Here is a 12,892-nt window from a genome sequence, read left to right as displayed (position 1 = left end):
CAATGACATGCCTTTCTCAGTTTAAAACCATTTGAATATTTTTTATTTGTTTTCTCAAGGTCACTTACATCAATATACATTTACATGGCATATTCAGTGAAGTAAGCATTGCGTGGTCATACCAGCGAAACCGGTTGTAAGAATACGGTCAGTTTTGATGAAATGTAAAATACAACGAGGGTAAAACCAGTCAGTTAAAATTGTCACTATATATATTTACAAAAAAATGAGTAAAAACAAATATACAAACAAATCATCAACTGAAAAAAAGATTAAAAGATTTACACAATAGTGATTGTGGTGAACTATTCTTTTAAAATCATTAATACAGCACAATATGGGTCTATGTCAACCCACTATCATAATTGTATCTTCCCTGACCGTAATAAACTGTTTTCAGCAGTTTTCAAAAAGGTACCACTGACGCAAACAATCATTAGCTGGTGTATAAACACCCTGTAAACTGTAGAAGCTATCTTTGGTAAAGTGTGCCATATGGTACATTAGCAGGCTAAGTATACAGTGGCTAAGTGATGTGACTTCATAGCAAAGCACCTCCCTTTTGTGATTGTCTCCATTGAAATAGTCCTCGGTCACTCTCCCATTTTGGCCTTCGGAGAGAGTTTATCATCCACACGAGAGCTCTTGATCCTCTGTGGGGGGAAAAAAAAGTTAATGACATTTTTTTTTAGTTACGTAAACAGTCCATAAAATACATTACATTTTAAATCAATTGTTTGGTTAATCGCATGAGGCCTTTAGTCTTCATGAGCCATGAAAAACATGATTAAATTGAGTCATAAAGTAATAAAGACAGATAACATTAGCGTTCTGTTAGCTTTATTAATATTGGGAAACAGATTGCTAAAAATGTCTTTAATGCTAACTATATGCTAACCGCTAGAAATAGCATAATGGTGACTGTAAAACAGCTTACAGCTAGACTTTTTTCTCAATTTTTTATACGTAGACAAAGACATTAAATGTAATGTACATTGTTTAACAAAGTAGCAGCATGCTAAACTGCTAACAGTTAGAAGTGGTACCTGTATATAGATAAAGACTTTAAATGTATTATACATTGTTAAAGTAACAGCATGCCAAAATGTTAACAGTTAACAAAAGTGGTACCTACATGTAGTTAAAGAATTTAAATGTAATATACATTGTTAAACAAAGTAGCAGCATGCTAAAATGCTAAAAGTTAACAAAAGTGGTACCTGTTTCTTAAGCGCTTGCATGGAGTGATACTCGATTTGTTCTCTCTTGATTCGTACCCAATCTGGTTCATCAGGGATCATGAAGGCCAAAATCATCTTCACCAGGATCAGGGCGTGCTAGAACAAAACAATCAAGACACAACATTCATTCATTTCAGATAAAATGCTAGCTTGCTTATGGTGTGTTCAAGTCCTTCTGGGAAGTTCATATTTACAATTCGGGAAGTCATAATTACGACGTCAAATCAATTTGACCAGAGCGAGACGCTGATGTACCTTTTCTACAAAAAAACTTTTTTTTTGTAAACTTTTTCAGTTTACAGCACCTTCATAAATATTTATATATATTATATTATAATTGTACAATGCTGTTGTATTATGCACATGCAACTTTTATTGTAAAAGAAAAAACAACAATTTAGTTCATTTAAACAAATTTACCATCAACTACAGATGCTGCATACATTTCTATATCCATCATGACTTGTACACACCCTTAAAGTCAAATTCATTTAACCTCTTACATTCAGGGCAATTTTTTGGGATTTCCGCCTGGATTTGGCCTACCCAAATTGAAAAGCTTCCCATTCACACATACAGTAGTCTAGGTTCAAAATTTTGGTGTCATTTTACAGGAAACCCTTTGAAGTTACATAAAACACTCCTAGTGTTTAACTAGCGATAAAGTGATAAACATGTAAGTATATGTTGACTAAGCTGTAATAACCCCCCCAAAAAGTAGGCGCTTTTTGATTTCTTTTCCCATAAATTCATTTGAAATTGAAAGTGTGTAAATCAGGCCCTGTGTGCTCTAGGAACCTGCAGACAGTTTGGGCTGTTTCCACTAAATTACAGAAAATAGTGGAAAAAAGATTTTTTTCTGTGTCATGTTGTATGCCAGATTTACTCAAATGGGTCTGAAGGGATGACCCCCCTTTTTTACCCCTTTTTTCTCCCTTTTTGCCCCTCCCCCGACCCTGCTACCCCCTCCCACCACCATATACAGTGATATAAATGCAATATCCCAGTGTCATGAAATTAATTATACATGCTGGAAGCAGCCCAAAGTGTCTGCAGGGTCCTAGAGCACACAGGGCCTGAGTTACACACTTTCAAAAATTAATTTATATATAAAAAAAAAATCAAAATCAAAAAGCACTTAATTTTTTGGGGGGTTATAACAGCTTACACAACATATACTTACATGTTAATCACTTTTAGCATAGTTTTATGTAACTTTAAAGGGTTTCCTGTAAAATGACACCAACATTTTGAACCTAGACCACTGTATGTGTGTATGGGAGGCATTTCAATTTGGGTAGGCCAAATCCAGGCTGAATTGACATCAGAGTAATTTAGTGTAAATACATTATGTGTGTACAACAAATGCCAAAGTGATGCATATCTCCAGAAAGTAGACTCTAAGCTTTCAAATGGTACCACATATGACATCATAGCTCCTCCACAGACATTTAAAATGGAAAGTAAATACATGACAATGTCATTTACGACGCTGTACCGGGTCCCCGGACTTTAAGTAGTTAAAGGAATAGTTCACCCAAAACTGAAAATGTGGTCACTTTTTAATTCGTTCAAAACCCATATGTGATACACAAAAGTAACAAAAAAGTACCAAAATCTTCTCTAACCTCCACAATTACGGCAATGACTAGAACTTCGCTGCTGCTGAGGCCGGCTTCCTGTGTGAGTTCCTTCACACGTGGGGATAGAAGCAACAGCCAGCAGTTAGACACAACCGAGATGAAGCTCAGCACCTCAAACGCCAGCTGTAAAAAAGACACATTAGAATTAATTTAAAACATTTTACTCTAATTAACCGTAATGGTATATTCAACCAGGGTTCATACATATTTCTACCCATAAAATTCCATGACTTTTGAAAAATCCATGTTCAAATTTCAAAATCACAGAAAGTCTTAACTCAGGGTATCTGCAGGTTTCACCAAGTCAAATTTAAGACTTTTCAAGACCTTTTTAAGACCATTATGAATAAAATTTAAGACCTATATCACGCAATAAAAAAACATGCATAGGAAATGCAGAATCCCTCAATTAGGCTACTTAAAATTATATTATTTAATTTATTTAAATTGAACAAAGTATTAGTAGTAAACTCATTATTCATAGCTCAATCCCACCAGGATTAGCGCATATATATATATATATATATATATATATATATATATATATATATATATATATATATATATATATATATATATATATAAATTGACAAAAATTAGTTTTTATTTTGTGGTGGTCACTTCCATAGATTTGCAAACATTTTAATTTTTTTAAATAATTAGGATGCAACATTAACCATATTATTATGTTAGATGCACAATAGTCACACATGGCAAAAAAACTGACAAAATGCATGAATCTTGTTTTGTTATTATCAAAAAAGGCTGGTCCAGTAGTGCACTATCTATCTTTAATAACACGAACGCTTGGGGTGGGAACCAACATCTTAAAAGTAAACCACAGCAATAATTGCTTAATATAAGTAAAACGTTTTCAAGTGATTACGTAATCAAGTAATTGGTCAGTAATAAAATGTATACTTATAAACAAATGACAATAGGACAAATAAATACAACATAAAGAAGCATATCTACAAAGAGGAACACCCACCGTTTTTAGAAATAGGGTTTATTCAACTTAGACATTTAGATATGTGGGCAAATGCATGGCTCAGTGCATGCATTGTTTTAGTTTGGCAGGGTCGCCGCTAGCTTAGCTTAAAATGCATTTCCCCACAAATCTAAATGTAGCAAAGTACCAAAGTTGAATAAGCCCTATTTCTAAAACAGTTGGAGTGTTCCTTTAAGTGTAAGTGCTGTTTCTATATTAGTTTGCTTTCAATTTGAGAGCTTACTAATGCGCAGATCCAGTGCTTACTGACACGTCCCAAACTTTTTAACTCAAATCAGGATATAGACATATGCATAATGTGTATATTTGATCGTTCAAGAGTAACCTTAGAGTAATGAGCCAAGAAATAACACATTCAATACACTCGCGCGACCGCTGACAGGCAGCAAACACACGCAGCCTGACATCGGAGTTCGGAGTTTACATCACTGTTATTAACTCTTTTAGTTCAATCGGGTATATTATACTTTTATTTGGTCATTAAGCAAGATGGTAAGAAAGATTCGCCTTCGCTTTCACGATCGCGGAACTGCAAGGACCGTCACACTCAGCTGAATAATAAAATCCGTTTTATGCGTCTGTGGGGTACGATCAGAAAGAGGCTCGTGCCAATAACACGAAAGCTGATTTGCTGCAATACACGTGGCATGCTTGTCTAATTTGTAGTTGTAATAGAGCGAACAATAGTTGGTCTAGCGAAAGAAAGAACTACAAACACCACAGAACAAACACACACACACACACACGTGCGCGCGTGCTGCGGGAGGCGAGAGCATTTCAATGAGGTAGCGTTACATGGACGTAGGAAAATTAAGACCTGTTAAACATTATTTAAGACCTAGAACGCAGTGCTTCCGCGAAATTAAGACTTTTTAAGGCCTTATATTTTGATTTTGAAATTTAATACTTTTAAGACTTTTTAAGACTCCGCGGGGACCCTGTAACTAAATAATGACCAGCTATGTGGTTTAATACAAAATAAATACCTCCTATTTACCAATAATCCATTAAGTGCAAATTGCAACTGCCAGACGTTACCCCACGTTAACTTTTCCATTAAGGGACTTTTTTTTTTTACTTAATAAGTGCAATTTTTCTTTTACGTATGTCAAATACTTCAATTTATCAGTTCCAAATCTGATGGAAAGCCTGTGTGAACCCTGTTATATGAAGTACAGATTTCTGACCTGCCATACTCCCATGTTTGCCACAGGGGCTGAAAAGGGCTTGTTGAAGAGCTTGCAGAGCTTGTAGGCATCTGTGCGGATCTCTGTGAGGTTGTTGAGCAGTAACAGAGGGGCAGTGAGAGGATAGACGCAAGAGAAAAGACTCAAGTAGCCGAACTGAACAAGCAGTTCAATGTACTCGGCAAACAGCCCCTTAAGAGGAACAAGATTGAGAATTTAAGGAAAAATACCTTTCTTTTATTATTGAGATTTGAGCATATTTGATTGCTACTCACTGGGAAAGCTGGCAGGCTGCCTTGAGCCTGGAGATGGTCCACCTCTGGATCATCTTCCTTCAGGTTCCTGTCTGCAGATGTGAGGAAACGGTCCACCAGGAAAGGAACCACCACCTCAGTGAACTGATTCACTACCTGGGTCACGAGCAGAAGAGAGGACAGTCTCTGTGGACGAAATCAAGGGGGTTGTGTTAAGAAAATGTACATTTTATTAAGATTACATGCAAGCGAAATCAAATTCTCACCTTGCGCAGTAGAGGCATGTCCTCTTTGAAGAAGGCAATGTGGAACAGCACAGCAAAGTTATTGAAAAATGTGAACTGAATGAGAGAGAGAGAGAGAGAGAGAGAGAGAGAGAGAGAGAGAGAGAGAGAGAGAGAGAGAGAGAGAGAGAGAGAATTAATTTAGTCCTACAGGAAATTCCGGTCTGGACATGTACAGATCTTTGAGGTATATCATCTGCAATGAATGATGTACAGACTAACAAGGTCCTTTTACAGCTCAGAGATGGAAGGAAAGAAAGATGGGGAGGAGAAAAAATAAGATCAAATGGAGAACTATAAAACTCACCACAAGGACTTTGGTCGTATGATGATAGTCAAAAGATGATTCCTCCCTATGATTTTCTGAAAGAAGAGCGAGTTAGTTATGTTTTTTATTTCCCATAAAATAATATTTGTTTATTTTCTTATATATTACTTTCTTATATTTTTATCATTTTAATAAAAAAATTAAGTCAGAAAATACATCATCAGTTTTTCATAATTATATAATAATTTATTATGTATTAATAACAAAGATTTGCACTTTGAGATTCTTCAGAATGAAAAGTGCGTTATAAATAAAATCTATTATTATTATTATTATTATTATTATGTATTGTTTGTTTTTTATGTAATATCACTTTGGTGTTATGATGATCCCTAGGATTTCTGAAAGGAGAGAGAATGTTTTTCTTATTTCTATAATTTAATATTTGTTTACATATAAAGAAATGTTAAAAAAATAGTAATAAATAAATTATATATATTATTATTATATATTATTATTATTTTTTTTAACTTGCATAATATTTACTCAAAAGTCACTGGTGTCGAATACTATAGCCTATTTATGTTGATATCAACAGTATATCACATTTTTTTAATAGAATATATTATATATACTTTTTATATATAACAATAATAACATTAAAATATCTATCATTAAAGGAAGTGTATGTAAGATTGTGGCCAAAACTGGTACTGCAGGTGTATCCCCTCTCCCCCTCCCCCTGACTCGAGGTTGCCAGATAGGCTGCAGGATCAGCAGGAACGTTTGTAGCTGCAGCAAGCCTGCAGTCTCCCTCTCAGATACTGAAGCTTTCGCGCCTCGATCGCCCCCTGGTGACCGGTCCCAGTATAGCCGCCCCTCTGTGTTTTCTAATGGACACGAGGCAAACTAAACAATAAAATTACACTTCAAATATTTTTTCCCCAAAGTTAGTTTATGTCACTGAAGGCAGTTATCATCACGATGATTTCATTTCAGGTGTTCGTTTTAAAAATAAGTTTAGTTTGAGTTAGTTATTTGATGCTATAAAAACGGGGGGTGTGACGTCATGATTGACAGCTGAGACTGACGGCTTCTCTGAGTGAAGTTATCACTGAGGCACTAACGGACTTTTTTTCGGAATTTTTGGGAGCAGATTAGAGCTTTAGCTTTAATTTCTACATTTCCATAGCTGTTTATTTCACACCAACATAATTAATTGTTCTGCATCTGCGAGAGTGTGGGCGGGCTTTTGATATCGCAGCTGTACTTCCTGCTCTACTTCCTGCGCTCTACTGCACAACTCCGGTCCCGGTCCCGGTCCCGCAGACTCGGTCCCAAAATGTCCGCGCCATGCAGGCCGCCTAAAAGCTTTAAATCTGCCAAGCGGAAACAGATGATGTCGAGTCGTCCATATTTTTTTACGGTCTATGAGCTGCAGTTGTAACTGCAGATCTGGCAACCCGGATGCAGAAACACTACTGACTTCGTGATTGGTCAATAGGTGGAGGGCGGAGCTTCAGGCCAAAACACAACATGTCAACATCAGTTGAGGGCTGCAACAACAACTTTTAGATGAAAATATCCTGGCCGGACTACTGTTGTCAGTGATATAAGTATTTGAAATGAACATGATTTCTTAAAGTCTAGTGACATATCAGGGCCATTTTATGATTAATTGAAATACATTTCTTTAAAATGTCATTGTCATTATATATACCTATGTAATATTGCAATTCAATGATAGAGATACTATATAATCCTGATTACCTGATTCTGTTAGCTGCAGGGCCACGTTACGATATATATTCCCCAGCACATTTGTGTAGACTATATGCGATATAGAAGGGAGATATAGCAAGCCTGCTGTGAAGTATGATCCGGATCCTTTGTGCCAGTTTGAGACCAGGCGCTCAAAGAAATAGAAGCCTGCCATCCCCATGACCACCAGACCCAAAAACACCCCGACCACAGGCACTGACACCAGACCCATCCTAAGCCTCCTCTTCCATTCGGGAAACAGCGGCTCCAGTCTGCCTGTGACCGGATTGGTGCCGAGTTCTCCATGGAAACCTGGTCGGGGCTCTTGAAATTGTTCGGCTAAATTGAAAGTGCCCCAACGATAGGATAAGGCCGCGCTCCTCCTCTTCCACAGCTCAATGAATATTGTGGACCACAGCATGCTGAAGACTGCCTGCACCATGTAGGAGCTGACTGAAGGCTGGTCGTCATCGTCCTTCGGTGCTGTCGGCGCGCTGTCAGTTTTATTTCCATTGGAGAAGTTTGCACTTGGGAGGAAAAAGGTAATGAAGACGCCCAGAATGGCTGGAGGAAACAACGACAAAGTGTAGAAGTCCAAGAAGCTGAAATAATAGGCTATAGTGCCACCAAAATAAGCATGGATGGAGTCTGAAGAGAGAGAATAATAGAGAGAGAGTAAAATATTAGTGTTACAATTAAAATAGCAATTTTAACATATTAAAATAACATATTTTAAAAATAGAAATATGAATTAAAATACAATGTTAAGTTAATTACAACCAAAGCTACATTTAAGAAGCTTAAGTTAATCCATCATAACAGGGAATGTAAATACAAACACGTACACACATACGGTACATACACACGTACTGTACATAGATCCATACACACACACACATACACAAAAGTGCATACTAAATGTCATGTATGAGTGTTATAAATAGTAAATAGTTATGTCATGTGAATGTGTGTGTTTGTACCTAAAGGCTGTCCCCACAGACTCTTCTGAGAGTACCACTGCTTCCCCAGAGCTGTCAGAAGCTTCTGCTCGTGTAGAGGAGTGACGTTACGGATCACGCCTGCTTTCTCCAGCTTCTGTACTGCAGGACAAAGAGAGGGATGGATGGATGGATGGATGGATGGATGGATGGATGGATGGATGGATGGATGGATGGATGGATGGATGGATGGATGGATGGATGGATGGATGGATGGATGGATGGATGGATGGATGGATGGATGACAGACAGACAGACAGACAGACAGACAGACAGACAGACAGACAGACAGACAGACAGACAGACAGACAGACAGATAGATAGATAGATAGATAGATAGATAGATAGATAGATAGATAGATAGATAGATAGATAGATAGATCTACATGCAGTGACTAAGCAGTTCAGAGAGAGTGGAGAGTGGAACCTGCTGGCTCCTCATGGAACTGCATGTAATGAATAGAAAACTAGCATACTCTTTACTGAGACTATTTTTGTAAGAATGTCGCCATTTTTGGCAGCCCGAGCAATTAATGAGCTAATCACAGACTGCATCTAAAGTAGCATACTTCTATAATAGGCGAAAAACAGAATGTGGCAAAAGAAGTATGTCTGAATTCACAGTAGGCTACTCATAAAAGAGAAGGCAAAAAGTACCCATATTATCTGCTTCTTTCAGCGAGATTGAAGTGTGCATTCAATGGACACTGTACTATCCCATGAGGCCACGGAGGATTTGTGAATAGCAGTGAAGTGACAACATACTATATAACGTACTTTTTTTTCTTTTCACACCAAGTAAGTACTTATATAATCACAGAGAGTATGCGATTTTGGCCACAGCCATGCTTTATATTGTTTCTCAGTAATTCTAATTACATGCTTGCCTGGTCATGTGTGCACTGCATTGTGGGATTTTATATTCTACACACTCAGCTAAACATTTCCAGTGTATACAAAAATGCATACTACACAGTATACGGCAGGCTGCAAAAAATGAATATGATATTATGCTAATCTGAAAACAGCCAGTTGAAAATAAATGTGAATATCTTTACATTTTGAACTTTATGCACAAACGCCTTACATTTTGTCATTCCAATTAGATCAAATATATACACACATGCACATACTCACAGATGCTCTCTCTGGCTTTTAACTTCCCCTTGGGTGTTGGGATTCCTGGGATGCGCTGGTCCTCCATGGCTCTCATGGAATCCAGTTCATATTTGACTATGTACTGCCTTTCTGCCAACGTTAGGAACTTCTGCATGTCATCTGCAGAAAGAGCCAAATAACAACACATTTTTGGTAATAACATTAGCCAGATGCTAGCATATATAGACACTCTGTAATACATTATTAAAACAAAATACAGTTAAAACCTTCACCACTGAAGGACAAACTTTTATTGGACAGAAATATGCAAAGTAAGATGGAGGCAATGTCAGTCAGCAAGCACAATCTTGACTGTATTATTTAGTTTATTATGTAGCTGTAGCCTACTGTCTGTCCTCACCAATGTTGCAAAAGTTGTCACGGTCATCAAAAGAGAAGGCCGTCATGTTTCCATCTTGATAGGTTTTGCAGAGGCCAAGGTCCTCAGTCACCCTTAGAAGGGTACAGCGAGGGGCCGCCACAACTATCATGTCCCCTTTCATGTCCTCTCCGGGGTGAACTAACAGTTGAGCCCCTAAACCACAAGGAAGAAGGTTAGTAAATTATTTTTTTAAATAATAAATAATCAATGAAGGGCAGTTGAATTCCCAGCAAACACAGAAAGTTCCCCTAACGTTAGTATCTGATTCCTGTTTGTTTGTTTTGGTTTTTTTTGAGAACTAAATAATGTTCTGTTTTTTTTTTTCCTCCAACCATGAAATAACGTTCCAAGAACATACTAGTATGAAAAGCACATAAATCATACATTTGTTGGTTTGTTTCTATCTTCATTCAGTGCGTGTCCTTTATTTGCACGCGTTTTCTCCAGACGGAGTCTGCTCTGTATTTTATACTGCAGAAGGAGCGTGATCAACGAGCATTATTCAAATGACTCTGTATGCAATTGGATTCAGGCAATCAGACCACAAAAAGTGTGATAAACTAGCATAATACAAATTACTCTGTATGCAATTTGATAGACCTTCAACCAATCAGACCACAAGAAGCGTGATCACCTGCGGAACAAGAGTGGCCGTTTCTTCCATTTGTGGGGTTTTTTCAAACTGATGGGTGTTTATTAGCCTAGAAAACTAGACGCACCCTAGCAGCAGCAAATTTAATCTGCCCGCAAGTGTCGCTTAGGAACTCTCAATACCCTTCTGAGCTGTATTCCTCACAATCTGGACGGGCCAATCACGTCGTGTATAGAGTCGGTGGGCGGGGCCATAATGACGACGGCCGAGTTGCGTTTGCGTGCTTCTAGTAAACACAGAAACTGGCGAACGGCGGCGGTCTTTTGAATCAGCTTTGACCGAGATTCTGGAAGACTTGGAGTTAAGCTTTTCTCTGAGAAAAGAACAAAGAACGGCACTGAAGTCATTCTTAAAAAGGGAAGATGTGTTCGGAGTTTAGCCGACCGGATACGGGGGTGGTAATGCGGTTGGTAATGCGGTAATGCAGGTGGTAATGCGGTTGCATATCATTTGTCTGTTTTTTGTTCTTAAATGCTTGTTTCAGACTAATTTCTAACACGTCTCATCCCAAGCCTCCATATTATATTTTAAAAAACATTTTAGCTTGTAATGGAAGTTTGAGCCACTGATATGCAGTTATTGGAGAGAGATTGATTGATTGAGTCTGTCTCTCATCATTGTTTGGCATGCTGACGCAGATGTGAAAAGCACAGGGCAGCGGGAGTGAATATAAAAAATGAAAAAGTGTTCTCACCTCCAGCCTTCACTGGCGCCGCTATCATGGACATGATCCACTGTTTGGTGATGGGCTGGATGCTCTCAGCTAGCTGGATCAGAACCAAAGGCTCTATGTGGCTGGAGATGCAGCAGGGACAACTGACCCGGGACCAGGAGCTGGGCCCTGTCACTTTGCTCAATTTCTCTTGCGGTTCCTTCTGGGACGTCATGGTGTCCCTATGGAACTGTAACCCATGAGAGTACGTCTGTTTTTATTTTAGAAATATCTCATTGTGTTCTTTATTTTATTGTTTATTTCATAATAGTTAGTATTTTCTGTGAGTCAACAAAAAAACGTATAATTAATACAACACAAACATGATATTTGTCTCTCTAATGGTTTAAAAACATAAAAAAGTGTCTATAATGATTAAACAATTTTTACAACTGGGCCAAGAGATTAAAGTCAAAACTATATAGGCTATAGCAAACAAATGTAATAAGACAGAGGTGTATTAAATTAATACATACATCTACAGTTCATTCAAATCATCTCCAGTAAATGCAAACACGTGAGAGTGAGCTAGCCGATATCTGGCTTCCTGAAAAGCCTAGACAATAGCTTAAACAAAACGCATCATCTTTTTACAGTGTCATGTATGTACTAAACTATAATTCAAGCTAATAGACAGCTTCAGGTACTAGAGAAAAGTACAATTACTTAAGAACTGAATGCACCAAGTGCTGTCAAATAAGGTAATATCCTCTGTTTGCACTTGTTTACAATGCCAAAAGTTGTACGATCAACTCAGATGAGAGTGAAACAAAAAATAAACAGGAAGAGAGCAGTTACAGAGGAGCAAGAGAGTGCACGTCACAGAAATGGAAAGGAAACGGTTCTGCAGGCTACCTGTCAACGGCAGGACCTTCTCTCGGAGCACTTGTGAGTGTTGTTGATGTTCACACCCCTTCCACTGTGTGGTTTGAAACAAACTCAAGTGTGAAAACTCACACACGGACTGTACAAAGCACTTCGAGGATGGGTTGTTGACCACACTCACTTACCCTGTTCAGAGCCAGTCCATTCGCTGGTTTACTAGGAGAGAACAGGAATGCAGCAGAACGTTTCTCCTCCCAGCCTTCAGGGCGTGGAGGGACATTTTCATTTTTTTCTGTTGGTGAATGCTCTTCTGCTGTCAGTGCACATCTGGGTCCTACTGCCTGCCACGTTGTTGTTGTTTTTGAAAATAGCATGTGGCTAGTCTTTTCTTTAAAATGACAGTAATATAAACAATATGCACATTGTACGGTCTATATTTTATGTGTATGTGCAGACTATAAGGGGCAATTTATTTTTCTAATTTCTACATTGTAGATATATTATTGTAACTTAAA

The 12,892-nt window shown here is 37.9% G+C and overlaps 1 protein-coding gene across 1 annotated transcript; it reads right to left on the bottom strand.

Moving 5' to 3' along the window:
- Nucleotides 1–46: 46 nt before the first annotated feature.
- ano10b (anoctamin 10b) lies at nucleotides 47–12,697 on the bottom strand. Its single transcript, XM_067437222.1, has 14 exons — nucleotides 12,563–12,697; nucleotides 12,408–12,471; nucleotides 11,535–11,742; nucleotides 10,168–10,341; nucleotides 9,786–9,926; nucleotides 8,631–8,750; nucleotides 7,660–8,298; nucleotides 5,929–5,984; nucleotides 5,604–5,678; nucleotides 5,359–5,523; nucleotides 5,084–5,275; nucleotides 2,870–3,007; nucleotides 1,221–1,337; nucleotides 47–653 (listed from the first exon to the last, which is right to left on the bottom strand). The coding sequence occupies exons 3-14, from the start codon at nucleotides 11,725–11,727 to the stop codon at nucleotides 594–596; spliced, it is 2,070 nt and encodes a 689-aa protein (XP_067293323.1). The 5' UTR covers nucleotides 11,728–11,742; nucleotides 12,408–12,471; nucleotides 12,563–12,697; the 3' UTR covers nucleotides 47–593.
- Nucleotides 12,698–12,892: the final 195 nt, after the last annotated feature.

This window comes from Pseudorasbora parva, chromosome 25, assembly GCF_024679245.1.
Source record: "Pseudorasbora parva isolate DD20220531a chromosome 25, ASM2467924v1, whole genome shotgun sequence".
Lineage (NCBI taxonomy): Eukaryota > Metazoa > Chordata > Actinopteri > Cypriniformes > Gobionidae > Pseudorasbora > Pseudorasbora parva.
Note: the sequence above shows the minus strand (reverse complement) of the source record. Positions and strands in the feature narration are given on the sequence as shown.